The sequence below is a fragment of the Nelumbo lutea genome, chromosome 3, assembly GCF_056320005.1.
Source record: "Nelumbo lutea isolate HS-2025 chromosome 3, American lotus-T2T, whole genome shotgun sequence".
In the NCBI taxonomy this organism is placed as follows: Eukaryota; Viridiplantae; Streptophyta; class Magnoliopsida; order Proteales; family Nelumbonaceae; genus Nelumbo; species Nelumbo lutea.
The window spans coordinates 99,574,746-99,601,498 of NC_142686.1; the positions used below are offsets into that span (position 1 = coordinate 99,574,746).

The window sequence follows — 26,753 nt, forward strand, 5'->3', positions numbered from 1 at the left end:
TTTAGCGAAATCTACTTCAAAGACATGTTAATACTTGGTATAGCTTATAACATTTATTAATTTAAGGCTTTTTATATTAAATATTTTAAAAGATAACTTAAATTATTAAATATTTACTATTTTTAGTCTTTCCTTTTTTTTTCTTGCATTTCTTATTTGAATGTGTTCAACTAGATGATCAAACCAAGGTTTAAAGTATTAATATGATAGTCCCAATACCGACCATGGATACAAGATATGCCACAACTTTGTATATATCCCATAAATCGTGAATCAGCATGATATGCTTCCTTATCGACTGTATCATTCTATATTGGTGGATATGGTCCAATACACATCAATAAGAAAGCATATCAATGCCTAGCTTGATGAAACAGTATATTGACCACTTTTGGATTGTATTTGAACTTTAGTAAAAATTCAAAATTATAATTATAAAATTTGAAATACAATTATAATTACAAAAACTAAAATAATAATTTAAGATTTAATTATCCTCAAAAAATTTATAAAAACTGAAAATTATAAAAATAATTTATTTTTTATCTACCTTAAAGGATTTATATGTTTTATTTTACATATAAATTATATGTTAAAAATGAAAACATATTTTTTTATTTGAAAAAATAGAATTATTAATTATATAAAAATACTAAATAAATTTTTCCAACAAAAAATAATAAAAATTGAAAATTATAATTATCAAAACTAAAATAAATAATTTAGGATTTAATTTTCCCCAAAAATTTAATAAAAGCTGAAAATTATAAAAATAATTTATTTTATCTACCTTAAATGATTTATATGTTTTTTTGGAAAAGGTAAGGTAAGATTTTATTTCAAAGAAACATATTTACTATTTGTTTCATTTATTTTATATGTTTTATTTTTCAATATAAATTTAAAACAAAATAATTATATGTTAAAAATAAAACATATTTATTATTATTTTTTTTTTGAAAAGGTAAAGTAAAAAGATTTATTTATGAAGGAAAATTATAGTACAACAGCAACCTGGCGAGAAAACACCAGGAAAGGTACTACATTACAAGTCCGAAATGGAGTGGGAATCGAGGAGCTGAAAGACATTCTTATCTTTAAATTCTGAAATTAGAGATAGCCAAGAAGCAAGCCTATTAACCACCAACTTGAGAAGATCTCCAGGAGCTCTAGTTCTGTAGCATAATACACGACAAAATAGCTATTATTTATATAAAATACTAAATAAATAAAATTTCCCAAAAAATAATAAAAATTGGAAATTATAGTTACAAAAATTGAAACAAAGTAATAGTTACTGTATCGTGTATATATTCTAAAGTCCTAGTATTGTTGATTGTAATGTTTCTCTTCATATAACCTATTAAAGTGTGCATTTCTTATGTGTTTATACTTTATTCATAGATAATTCAGCTTTAAATTTAATGTTATTAATATATTTATGTGATTTATATGCATTTCTCTATTGTATCCAAATGTTTCCATATCTTTCGTTTGTAAAAATACATACCTGGCTGATTTATCATACATGTTGCTAAGCTTTCTATGCATTAATCTGCCCTAATTTAGTCCTTGTTACCATTAAAAAAATTTCGTCCCAGTACATTCATTGTCAAATTAAGAAGATATCAAAATGAATAATAAACATACCAAATGGATACATGTTACAAACGTGGAAAACCAACCAAGAAAGAATACACTTTTACTCTCGGTTGCTCCAATACAGGCAGTCCAGATTGATTGGGTATAGATCTGTGTTGGATGTAGAAGATGAAGTCCATGGTCCATCTGGTGATAAACTCCAGTTCTGGCTTTTAACCATATTCTGATATTGGCTCTGTTGATAATGATCCTGGATAGAGTTGTGCCTTAACTCATCATAAGAGATGCTTGATTTTAAAGACTCTGGAATCATTGACTGGCCTTGGAGAATGCTCAACACTGAAGACATGGTAGGCCTAAGTGCAGGAGAGAAATTAGTGCATGATAGAGCTACATTAATCGTTCTCATCACCTCTTCGTTGTTGAACTCGGATCCTAACCTTGGATCCACCAAATCCATCAAATTTCCTTTCCCTCTCAGAACAAAGGCCTAAAATAAGACATCTGGTAAGCCCTGTTTTATCTTCTTTTCAAGTTAAATAAAAGTTGTTAATGATTCATCAAATTAATGAACAATGGAATTGTAACATAACAAAATTACCCAATCAAGAAGATCAAGACATTCTTCTGTTGGCCTGAAATTAGTGGTGCTTTTCCCGCTAACAATTTCCAAGGCAACGACTCCAAAACTGTATACATCTGCTTTATGAGTAAGGTGACCTTTCATTGCATACTCTGGTGCCATATATCCACTGAAAACAAATAATAATAAAATTCATATTTTCTCTATATGATATCATATCTATCATATGCTATGGTTCTCACTTCTCACCAAATATTATTATTAAACTTCTCTGAAGGGTATAATACTACTAAAATTATTCTGTAACTTTGGACAGGTTGCTACTATTTCAAACTTGATAGATTGAGTAGGGATTTCTGGAACTAAAGAATCTTGTTTAGCAGATCAAATTTTTTTCTTAATTATGAATGGTAAACAAAACAAAATTCCTTTCTTTTTTAGCACAGAGTAAAAACTATATACTAGAATTTCAAAAAACTTGCAGTTCATGGTAACTCACTAAGTTCCAGCAACCCTTGTGCTCATGTGTGTCTTCTCTGCATCATCAAGCTTGGCCAACCCAAAGTCAGATATCTTGGGATTAAGATCCTTGTCAAGAAGAACATTAGTAGCCTTGATGTCTCTGTGAACAATCTTCAACCTTGATTCTTCATGGAGATAAGCAAGGCCTCTTGCTAACCCAACACAGATCTTGTGTCTAGTTGCCCAGTCCAACTTTAATTGGCACTCTTCTGGACCTTTACATCATCAGATTAGAAAAATTTAGAATATAATTTATTGAAACAGATGCACTGAACTAAATAATGCTGATCCTACCAAACAAAGCACGTGCAAGACTGTTATTTTCCATGAACTCATATACTAGCAGCAATTGGTTTCCTTCAATGCAACATCCGTAAAGCTTTACAAGATTAGGGTGTTGCAGAGCAGAAATCATGCCTATCTCGTTCACAAATTCACGGTTTCCTTGCTTTGATTTGGATGAAAGTTGCTTAACTGCTATAATGGTTCCATCTGATAAAAGACCCTGCATTTCAGTGATAAACTAACAATTTAAGGTTTATTCTAAGTAATGCTTAGTAAATTAAATATGCTGATGCATTTGGATGAGACAGTGATACACCGAGAGTGATATTGATACCCCTAAACTTGTTCATCAGTACCATACCATGCCATAAACTTTGTTTTTTAGCGTAAATTTGTTCTCCAACATTAGGTTACCCATGTCCTTTTTATATCTGGGTAACAGAGCAAGAAAATAGGCTTTTATATAGAATACCTTGTAAACAGGCCCAAAACCACCTTCTCCTATCTTGTTTGCTGCATCAAAGTTGTTTGTGGCAGCTTTAATTTGTCTTAATGTAAAGGAACCAGTTTGTAGATCTAAACCTTTCAAATCTGCCCAAAGAGTAAAGCTCGATGAGAAATTTATTTTAAAAAGACAAATACTTTTGTGACTAGTAACTTATATTCTCAACATGATTCTTAGTAAAGTTGCCTGCAATCATGAGGTCCAAATCATGTGACACAAAGAAAAGGCAGAATATAAACAATAGATCACAGGTCAATTTTGAGCATATTTTTGCCACCATTTAAATTCTCATTAAGATTTAGGTTTAGTATGAATACTCATTCAAGGAAAAAAAATAAAACAATAAGATATCAAATAATAGAATATTTGAAAGCTATAAAAAATGAAGCATATATTTGAAAAAGAGAAAAAGTAGTGAAGATAAAAGGTGTTTTTTCTTGTTTGGTTACATAGTAAAATTGAAGTTCTTTATTTCCTTTTTATTGCTTATTAAGTCAATGAAGCAGGAATCTGTCTTTCTTCTTTATATCTGCAGTAAAAGTACTATGTCTTCGTTTCTTATAGGATTAATATAACCAGTTTTTCCCCACCTTGGTCCATTGTATCATATCCTATACAGCCTTTCCACCAAAGGACACAAAGAACACCGAGTACCAAGGAGATTAGGCCTACTACTGAGACCACAATTCCAGCTACAACACCTTCAGGTTTCTTCCTTCTGTCTTCAGGAGGTTTAAAATCTGCCAGAAGAAACAATATCAAATATCCATGGTTAATTATAAAGCAACAGCTGAATTATGGGTCATACGTTGAAATTGAGTTAATTCCATTTGTCATATGAGCAAACAGATCTCAAAGAATCATATTCATTTAAGTGATCCAAAACAAAAACAATCCCAATGATGAAGGAGCTGAAGAGTCAAAAATTGGAATTTTCTGAAATTTTATGTATTAATGTATTTTGGGATAATAGGGTATTATTGTCATTTTATAATTTTTATGTGGGGTTCAATTTTAAGGTCTGACTTGTCTAACTATAGTTTGTTTATGTTTAAAGTTTCAGAGTCATTGAATAAGTAGGATTAGAGTAATTGATTCTTCTTTTAATTGAAATAGGATAATAGCAATTTAGTTTGAATCCTACTATGATTCTTGCGAGTCTAACAATTTTGACTCCTAGGATTCGTATGAGTCTATAAACATTTATGGACGTTTTACAAAAAGATAAATGAAGGTTATTGAGTTTGTCTTGAGCTTATGCTAATTATGGTGAGTGATTCCCATACCCTAGAGTGATTCTAGGTACCCCATGAGTGATTCCGGGTATTCTCTCTCTTCTTTCTCTCTCTCTATTTTCTTTTTTATTCCTTTAAGAAGCCATTACAGGCATCAACATCCATAGGTTTATGACCAAGGAAGATGCATTCAACATTCTCTAATGACTGGAAATGGGCTGTCCTACATCACCCAACCATAGCTCAAGCAGATAAGACTAGATTTAATGTACCTAAATACTTTCAATTAAATTAAGTCATTTCTTTCCTTTCTCATAATCTTTTCTTCTTTGTCATTTAAATGTGTCATTTGAGATGCTTTATTAGGATCCCTTGCTTGGTTTAATGGTAAAACCTCAAGCTGACAAGCATGAAAATGCAACCTTGAGTCTGAGATTGGCCACTTCATGCAAAAAATGCCAGAGGAAGGGTCCATATCCAGTCCACCCCTCACAAGACCCTGGATAGCCAGGATCAACAACATCAGGTAATGACACTAATTGATCTACCTTAGAGTATAGACCAAGAGAAAATAAATACCATTGGATCGATACAATTTAAATCAATTAATTAGTAAATGCAAACCAACATAGCATACTTATGTATTATTTTTTCTACTTGTGTCAAGAACTGGACTTATTTAGTTAAAATTACACTTGTTAAAGGAAAATCTCCAGAAAAACAGTAGACTTACTAGGCTGCACAGAGATAGCTGATATCAAAGGACCATATATGCCTCTATAAGGGATTCCTGTTGTTCCTTTCCCAGCCCAGTAGAAACGGATTTCTAAAGTTCCAGTTGTTACATCAACTGCACTAAAGTTTTTGATGATTGCCTTGCCCACTCCACCCGCTTCTTCTGCTATATTGAAATCTTTCAGTGCTAATCTTCCCTGCAATAAACTACTTACACTTAATATCTGACAAATATAAGCTATAGAAGTATATTTCTAAATGTGATTAAATATTAACTACCTGAATATAAACATCAAATATGCGTCTTCCAAGGCTGCTAAAATTTCTATCATTTGTGAACATGATCTCAGCAAAGTGAAGTTTCACATTATAACTTCCCTTTAGAAGACAGTATCCATAATATGTAAGAGAAAGGGGAGAAAGGCGTGCTGACATGTACAATTCAGAGTTTTCAGGGTTGTTTAATGGTCTTGATGCAGTTGTTACTAAAAAGTCATCCACATTTTTGTCATCATCTAGGAAGTAACCTGTGCTGCTAAAGACCCAGTTATATTTACTTTGGAAAAATGTTGAAGGACCAGCTGTGTCTTGATCAGATCCATATATGCTGTCTCCTATTGTAACTTCTCGTCCACCACAATTTATATTGAGTTTATACACATCTAATTGGAAAAACAATAAACAATTAGTGTCTGCTTGATATAATCACAAAAAAGGAAAGTATAAAGAATTTATAGGTTTAGTTACAACCATCCATATCCATGTCTAATAAACTCCATCTCAGTTTTTAATAGTTGAAAAGTTATTAGAAGGGGGAATCTTGTGTGCTGGCTTGCCCAGGAACAACTCCAATGGAACATGGAAAAATGAACCATTAAGACCACTATTCAGTGTTCTCTGCCAAGGAGACTACTTAGTGGGCACAACTGATTATCTCCAATGACCTCATTGCAAATAATATTCTGCAGAATATTGATTAGACATTTTCCCATTCTCCAAAGGAATAGAGTAAAATTCAATGTTTGATATTTTTCTCTTGAGTGGAAAAATAACATGACCTAACTCTCTGGACACTGGCACTATTTCTGCATCTTATCTATACCTTCATTACACCTTTAAGGCCAAATAAGCCAAACAGGTTGAGATAAAATCATGCATTTCTGTGATAACTTTAATGCACCTTATCACAAGGATGCTGTATTTTTGCAAATATAACATGTTTCTGGTTTCCAGAAACAGAAACACAACCATTGTCTTCTGGTTCCTTGGAAATGGTCCTCATATGTACATAAGATGTCAGCAAAAATTTGATGGTCAGTCAAACTGGTACCACGTTAGACGGAGAAAAACCATTCCAGCTCTTAGTTTATAGAAATATCGAAGAATAAGATGAAAAAGAAAAACTATAGTTTTTAACATTTTGAGGAACAATCAGCTCCATCTTCTTTATAGAGTATGATCATGTTGCAAAGATTGTCAAAATAACACATAAAGATGTATTCGACTGCAGTGTTAGCTTCTCTCTAAATTAAGAAATATTTCTCTTCTATGTAAAAATTCGAATAATGAAAGGAACTTTTTTCATGGAAAAGAAAAGTCTCAGGTGTCTCAACCAAGTCAGTTCTCAGTAGACAGCTTTCTTAAATGTGAAAGGTTGATGTGGCCAATCAGGAGTATCTACTGATAGGGTTCCCTAACAGTTAGCTTTTGGATACAACCTATAACCTAAATCAGAGTTTGATATTGTATAGTTGGATATTTTTCTTCAAATAGTCAAGCTACACATGCATTAAATGTGGAAACATTCAAAGAACAGAAACATAACAAAAATTGGATTACTCTTATGGTTTTAATTATTTAATTTGAATTTAACAAATCTTAAACAGAAGATATCTAAAAGCAAGACTAGGTTGTTCCTATCATTATGTAAGTGGTAAAAAAATTAAGAAGATTTACAGAAAGAAAGGATAAAATAAAAGGAAGAAAGAAGAAAAGAAGAAAAGAAGAAAGAAGAGAGGAGAAGAAGAGAGAAGAGGAAACATTCGAAGAGAAAGATTTGGAGCCAAAAGAAAAGCTAGGGAGTATCCCCCTTTCATTAGAACTTATATTGGAGTACATAAATTTCATTTAAGCCCCTTAGGCTGTGTTTGGTTGCAACGCAAATAAATTTGCACTGATACAAAACCATGGTAGTGCAAATGATTTGAGTGTAAATTCTGACCTTTTTTTTTTCAAATTTTAGCTTATTTTGTTTGATTGCAGTACAAATGAAGCATGAAGCAGAATAAAGTAAAATCCAAAACAAAATTAAACAAGATTTTGCATTTTTTACATTTGCACTCCCATGCACTGCAACCAAACACAGCCTTAATAACAAAAGACATATAAAAGGACAAGAATGCCCCTCAAACAACCAGATTACTCACACAACAAATTATTTTCAAAAAAAAATAAATAAATAGGGACTTTAACATAACACCTTATTTTTTATGGCTTGGCATGACCCTCATTTTATATTAGGTTTTTATTTTATAATTAAAACTGCAATAGTTAGGTATGGTCCAAAGGATGTATAGTTATTTTAGGACTTTTAATTTAATATTAAACTAAAGAACGCCTGACTAAAATATAAGGGAAAAGATTAGTTGAGTCTGATGAGTTCTCTGATCAGGAACAGATGAATCAAAAGAGTAAGTCAAAATGGGCAAAAGAGTTGTTCTCACAAGTATATGCTGATAAATCATTTATCAAAAAACGAAAGTATATTCTGATAAATCAAGTCTTGGAGTGTTGAGCTCAGGCAACAAAATCACTGGGGTTATCATGTATGGGTGGAAAAGAATTTGCCAAAGATCAAGTCAGTAAGGGAAAAGGTTGACTAGGAAACTGTCAGAGAGGTTTGAGATCTTATAGGAGTTTGTCTTTCTGTGTGACAAAATAGTTTTCTGAAGATCAAATTGGTGATGGAAAAGGCTGATGGAGATACTGCCAGAATGATCCAAAATCTGTTAAGTTGTGATATGACAACACTGTAAGTAGTGAGAGGACATGAACAAAGAAAACAAGATGAAAATGTACATGTGGCAGAGGTGAAGGAAAGGGGTGATCTGCCCTAGTGGTGATCTTTATTCCATTGAGACTTGAGAGAGATTTGGATTCTCTTGATTTGTGTGCTTTGGGGGTCTTAAGGAGACTTGTTTATTTTGAAGTTATTTGCTGGCTTCCAGTTCAAGTATAATTTTTGGAGTTTGGTTGTTGCTAAAGGCTTATATGTCTGAATCAGGATTTCTTTTATATTTTTTGGGTTTTTTTTTCCCTGTAAATGCCTTGTACACCTTTTCTTTGATTAGAAATCATCTGGGTGTAGTGGTGGCACTCTTCTCAGGACCAATAGGTATTGGTGACTCAATACAGGCTGAATCTCTAGCTCTACTTCAAGGTCTAAAGATGGCTGAGCAGATTGGAACAACAGATTTAGAAATAGAAGGAGACTCACTACTGGTCATTTCTTGGGCTAAAAACACCACATCAGCACCTTGGAAGCTCAAATTTATTTTCAGAGAAATTGACATAATTGCAAGGAGGCTCAACTCTCAGTTTGGTTGGGTCAAACGGACTGCAAATGGGACGGCAGATACCTTAGCAAAACAGGGGGCAAATAGATCTACCTTGTACTGGGCATAAATGTAGCTGCTTGTATGTGTTTGCAGACTGGGTTAATGCATTACTGCAACCTATAACTATTGTAACTGATTGTAACTTTTTCTCTGTTATTAATAAGAAATTTTTGCTGATCAAAAAAGAAATATATTTTTTGTAAAACTATAAAAGTAAAAATAAATAAAGGACTAGGTATCATACTTATTCATGAAAACATATAAATTTTGGGTGCGTCCCAGCTACATGGCCAAAATTCCAAAACTATTATTAGAATTAAACCCTAAAACCTAGTATTTGTAGAATTTCCTACCACCCCAGCACAATTTGGTCAAATAAACAATGGAAATGCTAAACCCTAAAACCTAGTATTTGTAGAATTTTCTACCACCCCAACACAAGAATCATGGAAGGCAAGCCCTAGGTTACTTGTTGGGCAGGATGAAGTAAAAGGGTACACAAAATGATGTGAGTGACTAAACAGGTAGCCTAATATTGGCCTACCATGTGTCTCGTGTTAGATTAGTAGCAACTTCTACAACCACTTCTTGATTGTAGGGTTAGCATTTCCTTTTTCCTTCCACAATACTATGATATCATAATTTGTAGTTTGCTTCTATTTTTCTAACTGTGTCAACTAAATTACTAGTTCTTTTGCATTCTATCTTCTACTTCTCCTATTTTAAATTATTCTTCTACTTTGACTAAATCCTATTTGAAATGTCTCACTGGCCTTTATAATGAATTGATTCATGTGCATGCTTGCTTAATTTAGTTAGAAATGATATGCAATATGTGATTAGAACAGAAACAAAGTAAAAAAAAAAAAAAAAAATCATAGAATTTTTTAACCAAGAAACACAAAGGGATAGTAGTCTAACTTCGAATATGCATACTTACTTTGTGAACAATGAAGGCCCTGTAAGCATGTAACAACTCCATTGCTAGATCGATATCAGGTCAAGAGAATGTCAGATTTATGAAGTATGTACTTGAATGCTTTTATAGAGAAAAAACATAAATCAAAGAGGTAGTCCAAAAGGCATGTCTTTTTGAATAATTTAAAACCTATGATGTAATTCTACAGAAATAAAGGAAGAAACTTACGAGTTGTTTTCCAAAGAAGAGCTTCCAAATAAATTCCTGAGTAAAATAAAATGTGCCAAAAAGTTTAGAAATCAAAACAAAATATTTAACTGCATCAAACTAGAAGTTGAAATTTCACATAAGTGCCCTTACACATTTCTCTGTTGACAACTTCGTTGCCCTAAGCTCCTCAATGTAAAGTTATTGTAGGAAAGATCACTGCAATTTAAAATGAGAAGTGGATATGAAAAACCAAAAAAAAAAGGTAGTACTTAAGAAACTAATTTCTACTATGCTAAAAAAACCAATTCTTTGTCCTAGTCATCCAGTAATCTGTATGACTAAAACTCAAAGAAAGCATGAAGAGAAACTTACATAATTTCTCCTTTCTTCAACATCCAATCAGGAACAGGACCATTTAGAAAGTTTCCTGTTAGATATCTGGACAAAAATCACATCAATGAAATTGTATGATTGGGCAGTTGTTCTTAAGGCTGTGTTTGGTTGCTGTGCAATTTTATTCACACTAGTACAAATGTATGGGAGTGCAAATGGAGAAAATGCATGTTCTAGTTTAATTTTGTTTTGGGTCTTACTTTATTCTGCTTCATGTCTTAATTTACTTCATTTGTACTACAATCAAACAAAATAAGCTAAAATTTGAAACAAAGATAGATCAGAATGTACACTTAAATCATTTGCACTATCATAATTTTGCATCAGTGCAAATTTATTTGCATTGCAACCAAACACATCCCAAGCAACAATAGAACTTAAAATACAAAAACTACAGCTTCATTATTAGATCACTTACATGTAATTAACTTTTGATAACTTTTCAAAGCTACTAGGAATTTTCCCTGTCAACTTGTTAAAGCTCAGGTCTCTGCAGGAAAAGGTGGAACATGGAATCAAAAATAATAAGAAAGTTTGGGCTACAGAATTTCTTATACACATTTATTTTTATAAACTTTTTTGCCAATATTACAACTTATGATTAAAATACCACAAATTCTATGGTACAGAGATCTGTTTCATAGTTCCAGGTACTGCAAAAGTATTTTAGGCTACAATTGTTGCATATTGAGGCTGTAAAAGTTGCACTCCTTTTTTATAACCTCAATGTACAGTGGTCTATGGTCTAGGATGCAATATTTACAGCCTTATTTGCAAGATATACAACCCAACAGTGCTTCCATGGTACTATTATCACAAAACAAGTTTGTGTACCACAGAATTGCTCTTAGAATACATCAGCATAATCTGTTGAAATGTTTTGAAGTATAAACATTTTTGAATAACCAGAAAACGATATTTTCAGACAATTTGTTGTGCAACATACTCACAACTCAACCACCATTCTAGCATTACCTACTAAGGTAAATTAGCATAACAGAGAGATAAGCCAGCAAAAGTAGGTGAGCACTTTAAGCCCAGTAGAAAAGTTTGGACGACCTGTTTTGATAATAAAAGCTGTAAAAGAAAGAGGAAATGAAGGAGAAGAGAAGGTTTCTACAGAGAAAGAAAGTGAAGAGAGATAGAAGAGAATGGGAGAAGCCAAAATTAGGTCTGGCTGCCCCTTTCAATAGATTATATACTCACAAATAAAAGAGAGTACAAAGACAAGTATGCCCTTAGTAAGTCAGCTACTTGTAAGAACTAATTAAGCACTCTTGACTTAAAGCATAAACTAATGGGCCTAAGGCCCAATAACTCCCTAAATATGCCATGTAAATAAAAACAAGTAATATCAACCCAAAACTCAACACTCCCCCTCAAGTTGGGAATAAATGTCACACATTCCCAACTTGCGTAGATCATGCTCCAGCTTGTTTCTTGCAACACCTTTTGTAAGAACATCAGCGAGCTGCAAGTCAGATGCAACATATGGTAAGAAAACTTCTCCGGATGTCACCCTTTCCCTTATAAAGTGTTTATCCACTTCGATATTTTCCATCCTATCATGCTGAACTGGGTCATGGGCAATGTTAATTGCTACTTGATTGTCATAGTATAGCATCATAGGTTCTTCAGCCTCAACTCCAATCTCCCTTAACAAGGAACGGATCCAGAGGAACTCCAAAACACCATGTGCCATGGCTTTGTATTCAGCTTCTACACTTGGCCTTGCCACAACTATCTGTTTCTTGCTTTTCCATGAAACTAAATTACCTCCAACAAGAGTGCAAACTCTTGATGTAGATCTATTGTCATCTAGACACCCTGCCCAATCAGCATCTGTGTAAGCCTCTAACTTCAACTGTCTACGGTCAAAAAATAATATGCCTCTACTTGGGTGTCCCTTCAAATAGGAAAGTATCCTGTCAATAGCCTCCCAATGCTGACCTCATGGGGCATGCATGTATTGACTCACCACACTCACTACATAAGAGATGTTTGGTTATGTCATACATAAGTATAGCAACTGCCCCACTAATCTCTGATATCTTCCAACATCCTTCACCAGTTCACCTTCTGAAGCATTTATCCTGTGGTTCTGATCAATAGGTGTATCAGCTTCCCTTGCCCCAAGTTTTCTTGTCTCCTGTAGTAGATCCATAACATACTTCCACTGTTAGATGAAGATCCCATGCTTGGACCTTGCCACCTCAATGCCCAGAAAGTACTTCAGCTTCCCAAGATTCTTAATCTCAAACTTTTTCTCACTCAGATCATTTTCTGTGACAACAATGTCATCCACATACACTATCAAAATTGACACCAGTAACCCCCTCCTCTTTACAAAAAGAGTATGATCAAATTGAGTTTGAATATAGCCAAATACAACCAATGAAGTTCTAAACTTGTCAAACCAAGCTCTGGGTGATTGCTTCAAACCATATAGAGACTTCTTCAACCTGCATACCTTTCCTTTTTCCACATCATTGTAGAAGCTAGTTCGAAGATCCATATACACCTCTTGTAAGTCTCCAATGAGAAAAGCATTCTTCACATCAAGTTGGAAGAGTGGCCAAGAGTATATAGCTACTAGTGATAGAAGAATCTAGACTGAGATCATCTCTGCCACTGGTGCAAAAGTTTCCAAGTAATCTATGCCATAAGTCTGAGTGTACCCTTTTGCAACCAGCCTCGCCTTATACCCTTCTATACTCTCATCAACCTTGTACTTCACTATATAAACCCATCTACATCCAGTTGTCTCTTTTCCATCAGGTAAATCCACAATCTCCTACGTCTAATTTTTAATCAATGCTTTCATTTCCTCTTGCATAGTTGTCTTCCACTCAAGTTTAGAGAGAGCCTCACTAACACTCCTAGGTATAGACATAGAGTTGAGGGAGGAAAGGAAGGCTCGGTAGAAAGGAGATAATCCACTATAGGGAAGATAGTGTGAGATGCAATGAGCAATACACTTCCTCTTTACTTTTCTGAGTGCAATAAGGAGATCAAGGTTATCTGCAATGGTGTTAGGCATAGGGGTAGTAGTATCAATAGGAACTAAACCATCAAAGGAAACAAGAGGCATACTTGGGTTTGTGTCAATCGAACATGGAATCTCCGATGAGCCGATAGAGAGTGATGTGGATTCCTCTACTGTGGAATCAACCTCTCTATGCTATCGTAGGCGACGTCGTGTAAAACACTGAGAGACATGATGCAAGGAAGGTGGCAAAGTGGGTGAGATAGGTGAGTTAGACACTAGAGTGGACAAAGGAGTTGGAACAGGAAGTGGTATAGATTTCTCACTTCCTTCCCCAAAACACTTCCCATGAGAATAACCCCCGAGCAAAAAAGGTGTGGACTCAAAAAATGTGACATCCATAGTAAGATGCCGACTCTCGGAGATTGGATCATAACAACAATAGCCCTTCTGGTTTCTTACACACCCAAGGAAGACACACTTCTTCACCTTAGGGTCTAGCTTTGAGTAGTGAGGACCAAGAACATGGATAAAGCACACATCCAAACACCCTTAGAGGAATATAGAATATCTCCCCCTTAGGAAAAAGAAGGCTGAATGGAGTGCTATATCCAAGAACATGAGAAGGCACCCGATTAATCAAGAAAACTGTTGTAAGAACTACATCACCCCAAAAACGAACTAGAATAGTAGAACTCAACATCATGCTTCTTGCTACTTCCACAATATGTCTGTTCTTCCTTTTTGCTACATTATTTTGTTGTGGAGTGTATGTACAACTGCTCTGATGGCTACTCCATGCTGCAATAGGTATGATGCCAGGTTTTTTTTCAAAGTATTCCCTAGCATTTTTTTATCTAAACACTTTCACTCGTACCCCAAACTGGGTTAGCACCATGTAATGGAATTGTTGAACCAAAGACAATATGTCCCAAAGAGGAAACATGGTATGGCCCCCACACATTAGTATGAACAATGTCAAAAACAGAAGAACATCTTTTATTACTTGCTTTAAAGGAATGCCTATAATACTTTCCAAGTTAATAACCCTCACACTTTAAGCTGGACAAACTAACAGACTCAAACAATTTTGGAAACAAAAAATGCAAAGAAGCAAAAGAAAAATGCCCTAACCGATTATGCCAAAGCATAATTTGACCCACTGACTCTGACTCAATGCTCCTACTGACATGATAACTCTAATGACTAGGAAGTGCATCAAGAAGATAGATTCCATTCACCTCACAACCACTCCCAATCGTCCTCTTTGATTCCAAATCCTACAAAACACAATGACCAGGAGAAAAAATCACTGAACGGTTCAAATTCTTTGTCAAGCTATTAATAGATAAATGATTAGTACTCAATCTAGGAACATGAATGACAGAAGGTAGGGTAATGGTATCAATTATCTAGACAGATCCTTCCCTAGCAATGAGAACATGTGATCCATCAGCTGTGGAAACTCTACCTCTGTTAGAGCATAGGTGGTATGAGGAGAAAATGGTAGAAATGTTGGTCATATATTCTGAGGCTCCTAAGTCTATAATCCATGGAGGCCCCCCTTACCTGTAGTGGATACATAATTTGCAATGGCATGTGAACTACCTGTATGTGCAAACGAAGTAGAATGGCTACCTCCTAATCCACCTGTACCTTGTTGTCCACCTAATAATGATGGAACTGGTTGTATCCCTATAATTCAAAAACTGCCCATATCTCTCCAATCCGGCCCTCACTATAACTGCTGCAATAGACTCTAGAGAAGCTGTAGTAAGTGGTCCTGATAAATCACCAGTCACTGCCATATTCACATTTCCCTTCTTGTTTCTGAGTCAGCTCGACACAAAGTGTGAGTAAAGCTTCTAGTGGGTATCTCTAGTATGCTTAGGTTTCTTATAGTAGTCATAGATCAGATCCTTCTTGTCCTCCTTCCTCAATTCATTTCCACCCTTATCCCCACTCGGCTTAGGCTTCACTGTGCTAACCATAGCTGACTGCTCAAGGCCTGGATTCCTCATCATCACATTCCTCTTACTCTCCTATCCAAACACAAAGGCATATGCCTGAGAGAAAGTTACACTATCTCGGGAAAGAATATGCTGCCATGCAATGCCATACTTAGGGTTAAGTCCAGCTAGAAACTCAAAAACCCTATTCTTCTCGACCAACTTCTAATAAGTTATTGCACCTTTTCTACTTTCCCAAACCACAATCTCCAAATGATCTATCTCTATCCATAAGGTTTTGAGGGCTGAAAAATAAATAGCAACAAACTTATCTCCCTGCCTAACAGCAATCACCTAGTTTCTCAACTTGTAGGCTCTAGCAACATTTTCATTCTGTGAATAGGCTTCTGCTACTCCATCCCAAATCACCTTAGTTGTGTTAGCCCACGAAATGTTCTTACTTATATGGGGCAACATGGAATTGCACAGCCAAGTCATCACCATGTAGCTCTCATGTACCCAACGAGAGTGGTTAGTTTCAGGTTTCTTTTCCTCACCAGTGACATACCCTAATTTCCCACAAGCACCAATGGCCATCTTTGTAGATTGTGACCATTCTAAGTAGTTTGTACCATCCAACTTGACTATAGTGATGGTCTTGGCCCTAAAGCGGTCTTCAACACCTCCTTCCCTAGTCTCATTTCACCTACAAATTTGTTTTCAACTCCACAACCCTCCATAACTCCCAAAATAGATTAGGAAATCAATTTGACATGAAAAGAAAGATATTTATCTCCATTATAAACCTCAAACACCTTCCCGGTACCCTAGAAACCCCTCCCTCCAAAGATTCCCTTTTCTGTAGGAGTGGGAGAAGAGAGAGAAGAGGATGCCACTCCCTCTAGAGGTTTCTACAGAGAAAAAAAGTGAAGAGACAAGTATGCCCTTAGTAAGTGGGCTACTTGTAAGAACTGAATAAGCACTCTTAACTTAAAACATAAACTAATGGGCCTAAGGCCCAATAACTCCCTAACTATGCTATGTAAATAAAAAAAAAGTAATATCAGCCCAAAACCCAACAAGCCCCAAACTACAGAATTGGCTTTCATACTGTTGTAGTCTCCACCCAAATTCATAGAATTCATCTATAATTATGTAATTCTTTCTTGCTAACCATGGATGAAACTGTTCTATTAATCTTTATTTTGATGATACTTCCATTTGTCATTACATTATTCCTACTTTTGTTTGCCTTTATACAAAGTATCCATGCCCTATTATATTGATTACTGGGTAGAAGGTATCTTCAGCATTCACCATTATGCAATGAGTCTAATACAAAATTATAAGTTACTCAAGCTGTGCAAAGATCTTGATTCAGGACGAACCAAAAAGAATGAGAAATGCCTAACAAAGGGCAGTTTAAGTAGGAGAGAAATGGAGCTGGATTCTTTGAAGTGTGTTCTGTGTACATCAACAATAGAGACAGCAGATCATCCGTATATTCATTGCAAGGTAGCTAATCTAATCTGAGTGAAGTTGATGGCTATTTTGGAGTAAAATAATTCTTCCCATCTACAGTGGAAGCTCTCTCCCATAACTGCCATATGGAAAGGCTAAGCAGAAGAGGAATGATTATACGGGAGAGTGTGGAACCAGTATTTTGTGGAGTGTGGGGGGAGGGCAAGAGAATACATTTATATTTAAAAATAAGAAAATGCACAAGGGAGCTTATAGTGAAAAAGAAAATAAAGCAGAATAGGTAAACTGCAAGATATACCTAGTTGGAGGAAACTATAAGTTGGAGAATTTGGGAATTTCCAAATCCCTAAAGCTTCTCATGAAACCAAGTTCCCAGGGAAATCTTTGTTTTGAAGAAGTAAACACAATGCAATAAAATTAGGTAATACAAACCATGCCCCTTTGGTACTTCTAGTTTGATAACCTGTGGATCTGAAAACAAAGTGGTAATTCATTTCAATGCATATTAAGTACTAATAGTGATAATGCTAGCATTATTTCTAATCATTTAAACTGAATGGAAAATGTTTTGTGCATGGAACTCATGATATCTCGTCATATATAAAACATGAGCCCTTGACAAAAAAGGGAAAAAAAGAAAGCACCATTGCTTAGGAAGTATCTTTTCTCTTTTAAGAAATTCTCATAGAGAGATGGAGATCTAAACTTACAAGGTTTTTAGGTTTGTCATGTTCATGCTTCCAAGATATGAAGGCAATTCTCCAATAATGTTGCAACTCCTTAGAATCCTACAACAAGAAACTGGATTAACTTCGACTAAAACCACTATAGTAAGAGACAGGAATAATTCCTATGCAATGATATCAATAACCATTCAACTCACAGTGTCCTTATTTTTATCATTTTACTCAGTGGCAGAAAAGTTGCTTCTGTTCCATTTATGTCACTAATCCTTCTGCAAAGAATTTTCACCACAAAAGGACTCTTTAACTAAATATTATAAAATGTGTCCACTTGCTAGAAAATAAAATAAGGAGAAATGCATTTCAATTTTCACCACTTTTAGAAAATAAATTCGGAGGGATACTCAGTCCACCCCTCCCAAGTCTCCAGATAGTTGGGACCAACATTAGCCATTGGCCATTGACATTCCATTTTTTCACTGGCTATTATGAAAGCTTGCAGTAACAGGGCTTTTCTGCCAAGTATAAGGTTTGTCATGATAATCCAGACCATCCCATCTCTTAAGGGATTTTCTGGGAGTTACATGTCCATTTTTCATGATTAGCCCCAAACACCATGTCCTGATTTTTTTTTCTCTAACTAATAAACAGCTCTTGGAATTTTCAAATAAAGAAGGCTAAATTAAGTGCATTTTTGCCATGTGGCAAATGACAATAGGGATTAAAAGTTGCTACAAGGGTTGATATGGACAAGGTAATGAACTCATTACAGGTTGCCACCTTAGATTTCTCATGTAAGAATCCTGCAGAAGTAGGATTTGAAGCCTGTTTTGTCTAAAGATACCAAATAAAAAGAATATACACCAATTTCAGTTAATCATTACTCACATATCAGTTAAGTTTTCCAAAAGAGAAATGCTAGAAGGAATTGGCCCTTGCAAACCGCTTGCTTGTATGACACTGACATTGAGAAAAATTAGGTGTTAAAAACGAGTGAAAACTGAAAAGTGGAAATTCCAATTTTTACTGTCAGAAAGCGCTCAAAATTTGAAAGAAAACAAAATATAGCTCTTACAGTTTTTCCAATTGTGTCCAGTTTCCTATAAAATTCGGCATCTTTCCAGTAAATTGGTTATCACTTATCCGACTGCATTATGCAAATAATTAATACAAACATGAACAAGACCGTAATTGTAACTGTAGACAGAAAACTGGAGAAGGTAAAGAATCTTACAAGTCCTTCAAGTTGGTCAGCTTAGCAAATGTCTCGGGCAACTGCCCTGTAAAATAATTCGAGGAAAGCAGACTAGAATAACAACAGAGGAAAAAGAAAAGACAGATTATTGAACCAAACAATCAACTCTTCCTACTATATCGAATTCTTCAAATATATATGTACTCAAGCAAAACCCAGAGACCCAACAAAACGCAGAAATAATGCAAGAAAGAAAGGCCTTACATTCGCTCTATGCCGACCTGATTCCCAAGCTCTGGAGGAACAGTACCAGAAAGCTGATTGTACTCGACATTCCTGAAAATTCGAATTACTTCTTTAAACAAAGAGAATGGTAATGGGGATTGAGGAGTAAGAACTTACAGCATTCTGAGAGTTGTGATGTTTGCGAGTTCTTTTGGGATAGGACCCGATAACCGGTTTCCGACGAGAGAACTGCGGTGAGGTCCTTTGGTTAATATCAGATGAAAAAGAAAAACTTTGGCTCAGAAAGGAGCTGTGACTGTGAAGAAGAGGCATATAAAATGGACTACTTACATGTTCACCAACTGCGTAGAGCCCCATTCTGGAGGTATGGTGCCGTTAAGGTAGTTGCGCGGGAGGTCTCTGTGTGGAAGAACAATCATGAATGGTAGTTATTAGTTAAGTTTAGTTAATACAGTAAATGATTAAGTTGGGGAATTACCGAATTACGTATGTAATAATGTAAATGTTATAATGAACCGTAGGATTACGATAGAAACGAGAAACCCTTACATTTGTTGGAGGTACGGAAGTTTGACCAACTCTGGTGGGACAACTCCTGAAAGGTTCTGAGCCCTTAGAATTCTGAAAATCCAAGGAATATATATAATTGCTGCAGAGCAACCAGGAAAACAAAGATTGACTTGAGTAAAAAATAGAATTTGTGGATGTCAATTGGGCATTTGGTCTAGTGGTATGATTCTCGCTTAGGGTGCGAGAGGTCGCGAGTTCAATTCTCGGTATGCCCCTTAATATTTTCCTTAATTATTATTGATGATCGGGGATGTAGCACATATGGTAAAATCTAGTTAATTGGTCCGATTTCCATTAATCGATATATGTACATTTTTGTATTTTTAAAAAATCGAAGGTAATAGTTCAGTTTTGGTTAATTAATATAGAAAATTGATAGTTAATTGAGTCGATCGGTATATATATATTTCTATATATTTTATGTATATTTATAATATATTATTTATTATTTAAAATATAATATTTTATATATTTTTAGTTTTTTATGATTTATTTATATTTTTTATAATATATTGCAAATATAAAAAACTAAAAAATCGACAAATCGAACCAGTCAACTGGTTAACAAATTGGCTTTGATTCGATTTCGATTATCGATTTTCCAAAAGCTGGTAATATCAATTCAGTTTCAAAAAATAGCCCTATCCCTCACATGCAAAAAAATAAATAAAGGGTTTTTAGCAGATAAGGGCAACTTTTTGCCCTAAATATCAATAAAAGATTATATTTTTATAAAATAACAAAAATAAAGTAACTTTTTTCTAAAAATATGAAGGAAGGGCAATGACACTATTCATCTTCTTCCTCTGCTGATTGTTTTGAAAAATATCACCGAAGCTTCAAATCCAATGTATTCGGATGAATACAGAGGTAGAAGATGATGAGCAGTTCCCCCTTCATTCTTTGCTCTCTCGCACTAGGCAACCATGGAGCTTAGACTCCTCGCAAAGAACAAGCAGGAAAACTGCCTCAAGATTGCTCGTGCTGGGGCAGTAAGGCCTCTTATCTCTCTTATCTCCTCTTCCGATGCTCGGCTTCAGGAGCCTCTTCGGCACAGGCTTAACACCACGAAACACCGGAACGGGCGATCTGGAGTCAAGCCGAGCGATGTGAACAAACAGGTCGAGCTGGATCTTATCACTGAAGATCAAATCGACGTCCTTGTCCGAGATTGAAACGTAAGCCAAATGCAACAAATCTGAAACCTTCAAGAAGAATCCTCTACTTTGCCACAGATCGTCTCCTCCAGCAAGGGAAGGCACGATCTCGATTACCTGCAAGAGCGTCGAGCAGTGCTCGCCAACGACCTTCACCTCTTTGTTACTTGCGTGCTGTAAGAGCTTCAGCAACACGCCTGGTGTGAGCAATGCCATGAGAGACGGAGACCCGCTCGAGAAGTCGAAGCTCCATTTTTCCTCTTCAATCTTCCCCTCTGCAACAACATCGAATCCAAGGAAAAACGAAAAGAGAGAGGAAACCTCAATGTGTTCAGCTTCAAGAGAACGGTGTCGCAATTCTAAACCTCTCCTCAACTTCAAGACTGGAACAACAACCGTGAAGGAGAACGCCACTTGTGCCCTGCTCCACCTCTCGTATGAACAATGTATTCAGATGAATAAGAGGCAGAGGAAGACGATGAACAATGTCTTGCCCTTTCTTGATATTTAAAAAAAAAAAAAGTTATCTTATTTTTGTTATTTTATAAATATATTATCTTTTATTGATATTCAGGACAAAAAGTTGCCCTAAAAACCCATAAATAAAATTCAAGGCTTCAGCTCGGACCGGGTTATTGTGATCAAATACATTGATGCCAATTAATCGAGAAAACTTTGGCCGTTGGGCTTAGGATTTAGGAACATCTTTTGACATGAGACATCAACCCAATGTTTTAATAACTGACCCGGAGGCCCAACTATTTTTGCCTCTAATTCACGGGTCACCGATAAAAAGACAAAGGCATGAATGGGTTAACGTTATAACGTGTCATGCTGAGACAGTTTCAACAGCCTATACTGTTGGTCCCTCTTATCCTATCTGTCTTTTCGATCAAAAGAATATTGACCTCAATTATTCTTTTAATCCCCACCCGTGGCAGCTGGTGGCCCTCAAGAAGCAAAATTAGGGTTGTATTTGTTATGATTTCTGTTTTCACATGAAACGTTTTAGGTTGATTAGTTTTACCTAAAATGTCAATTAAATGCCTACAATTATTTGAGAAAATACAGCTCATTTTCATTTTAGTCGGAATCAAAATTGAAATAGTCCATTCCCCTACCCGTTTGGTTCAGGCTTGAATTGAAATCAAAATCAGAATTGGTTGGAATGGATTCTCATTCCCAAGCATGGTTTTCGAGTTGTCATTGCCCAAATGATCAGACCATTTGGCCCAAAAACCAATCAGGCAATTGGTCCCACTTCACCCCTAAACTGCTTTTTGGCCAAAACTGTTGACCTGGTCAATGACCCACTGACCTAGGCGGTTGAACCACTGAACCATTCAACCTAAACAACAATTTTGGCCATTTTTTGTTTTCATTATTTTTTTTTTTACTTTTTATTTAGACTAGACAGTCAAACCATTAACTTGGAAACCAGTGGCCAAAGCAATTCTAGTTCCAAGTTGGTTTCTAAAACATTACTCAAAAGGGAGGGGGAGGGAATTAGGGGTGTCCATAAAAACCGAAAAATCGAGTAACCGAACCGAAAAATGTGGTTAACCAATCTAATCAGTTCAGTATTTTTGAAAAACCAAAGGACCAGTTCAGTTTTCGGTTAACCTAGAAAATAACTAGCAATTAACCGAACCGACCAGTATATAGATTTATATGTATATTATATATACATTTTTAATATATGTCGCATATTTTCTATATATTATATATAAATATATATGCATTATATATATTAATATATACATATATTATATTTATAATAATTTATTTATAAATATATTATATATTTTTATAAAAAATATAATATATTATATATAATTTATTGTTTATAATATAATATTATACATATATTTATATAATATATATTATAAATATAAAAAACAAAAAGTCTAAGAACCGAACCGGTCAAAAACCAAAACCGATCATCTGGTTAACCAGTGATATCGGTTAGGTTTCGGTTTAGAGAATTCGAAAAACCAGTAAGACCAATTCATTTTGAAAATTTTGATTATGGTAACCATGGACACCCCTAAAGGGAATGGCCATTCATTCAAATGGGGGAATATCATTCTACTAGAAATGAGAATTAGATTCCAATTCTAACCAACCAAATGATTGGAATCGAAGTAAGCCATTCCATTTGAACACAAACAGGCTCTTAATAAAACTTTTAAGGCCGTTTCATATGGTCATTAATTTTTTAATCCCATTTTTACCCCTACTTAAATAGGACTCTATGTAAATATGCGTTTTGTTTTTTGAGAACAGGGCCTATTTGTTTTGGTCTAAACCATCAAATATAGTAAAACCCCCCGATCTCCATTGGATCTCTGCTACAAAGGACCTCTAAATAGTAAAACCTAGTCAATGGCAGGGCATGAAACACCCTGACATGTATTCATATCACTATGCTGAGTAGAGGTTCAACCATGAATTCTGATCATAGATTTCATTGAAATGGCTTAAAGTATGGATGGCCTATCCCTCTTTTGAGGTGTTTGAGGTCAGAAAGGGATTTCAGTGTGAAGGTGAAGTTATTGTGGGAAACAAGAGGCTCTCAACAATCAGCATATGGGCATCAACAAAAATGGAAGTTTGGGCCTTTGGGGTGAATGCTTGTAAGAGAAAGTTCTAATAAGGGAGTTGCAGATGAAAACATGGGGTGTGGGGATTTGTCTGGCCAGGAGAAGCTCCAAGTCTAAGATACAAGAGAAGGTTCTAATGAGGGAGTTGTAGATGAAATTATGGGGTTTAGGGATTTGGCTGGCCAGGAGGAGCACTGAGTCTAAGACACAAGAGATTGGCAAGCATTGATGAAGTGGAAGGCGATTGTGGTGTTGAGACTATGTTAAGTAAAAGTTTCAGTGGTGTTTGCAGCATTGAAAAAGAAGAAGAGGAAGAGAATGAGCATGACATGTTTTGAAAATTTAATAAACAGTTCATGGTATTTTTTGTCTTTTAATATTTTTTTGAGAGAGAATTTTTCCCATCACCAGTTCCCATACAACCTAAGTTTAGATGAATCTTTCTTTGAATCTTAACAACCTGCTATAGAATTTGTTTTGATTTGTCTTTTAAATTTTATCTCTTAACCTTTGAAAGGTCTACATATAAGTAGCTTTTGAAAATACATGATATATAGAAGTTGTTTCCTAAATGTACTATGTATATATAAGTAATAATCCCTTTTTGTCTCCATAGGGCTACACAACATAGGGTAGCTGATCCCCCAAACCATATTTCCCCAACCCCATACTTCTCACCAGTTTGTATTGATCGACCTGAAATATTTCATGTATAAACAAATGGTACTAAACACAACCCTAATCAAAAACACCCCCACCCCCACCCCAAATAAAGAAATTGAGTTGGAACCATGCAAGCATAAATAATATACGATCTTTCATATGCTTATTATAAGGAAATTATTGTATAATATAACGAAAATCTCAAACATTAACAGTGGAATGAGGTGATAAATAGAGATGGCAATGGGGAGGGTTTTGTAAATTCTAGACTCGACTCATCTCCCAAGACCTCATAACCCCTACCCTCTCCAAAACCTATAGTGGGTTGGATTTTCAGAATCCAAATCCTTTCCATGAAAATAAACCCTCCCCAACCCTACCTTCCGGCATTTGAGGATGGGTGGATTGAATTCGAAACCCACATCTAGTTTCCTACTTTTCACTGTTATATATAAGCAATAAATGTGTAAAATAACATGAGCCAACATCAGAACTTCTAATTATTTGATTAAAACATGTAGAAAAAACATAAACTATCAATTATCCTTTACATAAAATTCAAATTATTATTAAGTTTTACACCTAATACATAAGTTCATATTGCCTTCCAATGATATGCAGGTCAGGGAGGATTTGATTTAGCCTAATATGGCACCCTATACCCATATAGTAAAATCCCAAAACCTGTCCCTGCCCAAAAATCCATTTTTCTATAAAAGAAAACCCACCCCATGTGGAAAGGTAGGCATAGATATATCCTTACACTACGGTTGGTTTGAAATAAAATAAAAAGAGTTATTGGTGATGTTTGGTTGTGTTTCAATTCCATTTTGAGGTTTGGATGTTGCTACATCAACGATTCATCAACATTTAGACCCCAGTGGTGAAAAAAAAAAAAAAAAACTGTTTGGTGTGGTTTGTTTATGGTATGGCTGTTCATAAGAAGACCCAATCCGATCAAACCGACCAATTCGGACTGACTCAACCCGAGTCGGCCGGATTTTCTTTAGTACCAGTCGGTTTCGGGTTATAAAAAATCACAAACCGATGATTCGGTTCGATTTTGGTTTTCATGTTTGAAAATTGAAACCGACCTGAACCGAACCGGCTTAGTAGTTAGTTCTTAGTTAGTAGTTACAACCTACTTAGTTCCTACTTAACTAATTTGTCTCTATCCTAATTAAGTTAGGTTGTACAGCAACTAAGTCACCACTAAGTAGAGCCAAAACCGACCCAAACCAACCTAAATCGACTCAAACCGATCAGGTCGGTTTTGCTTAACATAGGATCGGTTTCGATTTCAATTTCATGTAACCCGACCCGTGAACTAACCATGTCATTTGTTATTGCAGAGAACGCATAATTAACGATGGGTGTTATATAGCAGTTTTAAACTTTTAATGGTTGAAGAAGCATCTCAACCAAACACCGCCGTGCCAAACCACCCACCTTAACAAATGTCTGGTTCATTTTTTCAACCCTAGCCCCAATCCGAACTTCAGCCAGACCAAACCCAATCCGACCTTTTATCCGTTTAAGTTACATAGGGCTGCAAATAAGTTGGATGAGATTCGATTCTAATCCAATACTGATCCAATAAAAAGCGAATTTGGATATTCTTCTTAATCTTAACAAATTGGATCGGATTGAAAAAGCTGATCATTAACTTAATGAATCTAATTTGGATATTGGCTAATCTGATCCATTGTGACCTGATCCAATCCGTTAATTATGAAATATTATATATTTATATATTATTTATATAATTATATATATTACATGATATAAATATAATTCTAATCGAATCAGATTCGAATCAAATATCCAATAATACATTTGAATTCAAATTCGAATCATATTTTTAAAAATCTGAGATATCCGAATCTGATCCGATCCATTTACAGCCCTAAAATTACACCACTATGCCAATAAAATTAGAAGCCAATAAATCAGAAGCAGAACATTCGCATGGATTTTAGCTTAGAGAAGAGCAGGAAGGAACATTGAATATTTCATATATATATATATATATATATACATACATGCCGGTGACATGACAGAGGGTGTTGTTGGCGAAGGAGCAATCGCAAATGACGGCATTCTCAAATCCCTTTGCGGAGTCAAGTGTCGTCCATCCAGATTGGCCACTGCACGGATCCACGTCGAAATCCCAATTTGTCTTCTTCAACGTCTTTGCTATCCGACGCAGCGCCTCCACTGCGTTCATAGAAGAAAAAAATTAATTGAGAAAATATCAATACTAACCAACCAAACTGCTTAAGCAACAGACCGACCTGATGACAAGAACAGCACTAGAAGTCTAGAAGTGATCAATTACTGAAATTAATGTATCTTAATTATACCTTCATCACGCACCAGAGTCGCCCCAGATCCCAAGCTCAATATGCAATTCAACCCAATGACCCAGAGCACCACACAACGTCCCATGCCCATCTTTAAGCTTGAAACAGAACTAGCTTCATTTCCGATCTTCCTTCGATCAACGTGTCCAAGACTGTGAAACCCAAAAGTGAGATTTCGTTGCTATTGTACAAAATGGATTCAGCAAGTTTGTTTCTGACTTCTGTAAGGGTGATGAAGACTATTCTGGCA

At 35.3% G+C, this 26,753-nt stretch overlaps 1 protein-coding gene across 1 annotated transcript; it reads right to left on the reverse strand.

Annotated features, from left to right (window-relative positions):
• Nucleotides 1-1,546: 1,546 nt before the first annotated feature.
• LOC148867134 (putative leucine-rich repeat receptor-like serine/threonine-protein kinase At3g14840) lies at nucleotides 1,547-26,594 on the reverse strand. The gene is made up of 26 exons (XM_088976466.1): nucleotides 26,504-26,594; nucleotides 26,183-26,357; nucleotides 21,072-21,295; nucleotides 20,992-21,024; nucleotides 19,697-19,796; nucleotides 19,478-19,546; nucleotides 19,304-19,375; nucleotides 19,166-19,237; nucleotides 18,941-19,012; nucleotides 18,782-18,853; nucleotides 18,595-18,666; nucleotides 17,907-17,978; nucleotides 17,734-17,811; nucleotides 11,025-11,096; nucleotides 10,586-10,651; nucleotides 10,364-10,429; nucleotides 10,232-10,267; nucleotides 10,025-10,068; nucleotides 5,747-6,129; nucleotides 5,466-5,664; nucleotides 4,088-4,237; nucleotides 3,465-3,583; nucleotides 3,002-3,212; nucleotides 2,685-2,922; nucleotides 2,204-2,354; nucleotides 1,547-2,092 (listed from the first exon to the last, which is right to left on the reverse strand). The coding sequence occupies exons 1-26, from the start codon at nucleotides 26,592-26,594 to the stop codon at nucleotides 1,703-1,705; spliced, it is 3,327 nt and encodes a 1,108-aa protein (XP_088832592.1). The 3' UTR covers nucleotides 1,547-1,702.
• Nucleotides 26,595-26,753: the final 159 nt, after the last annotated feature.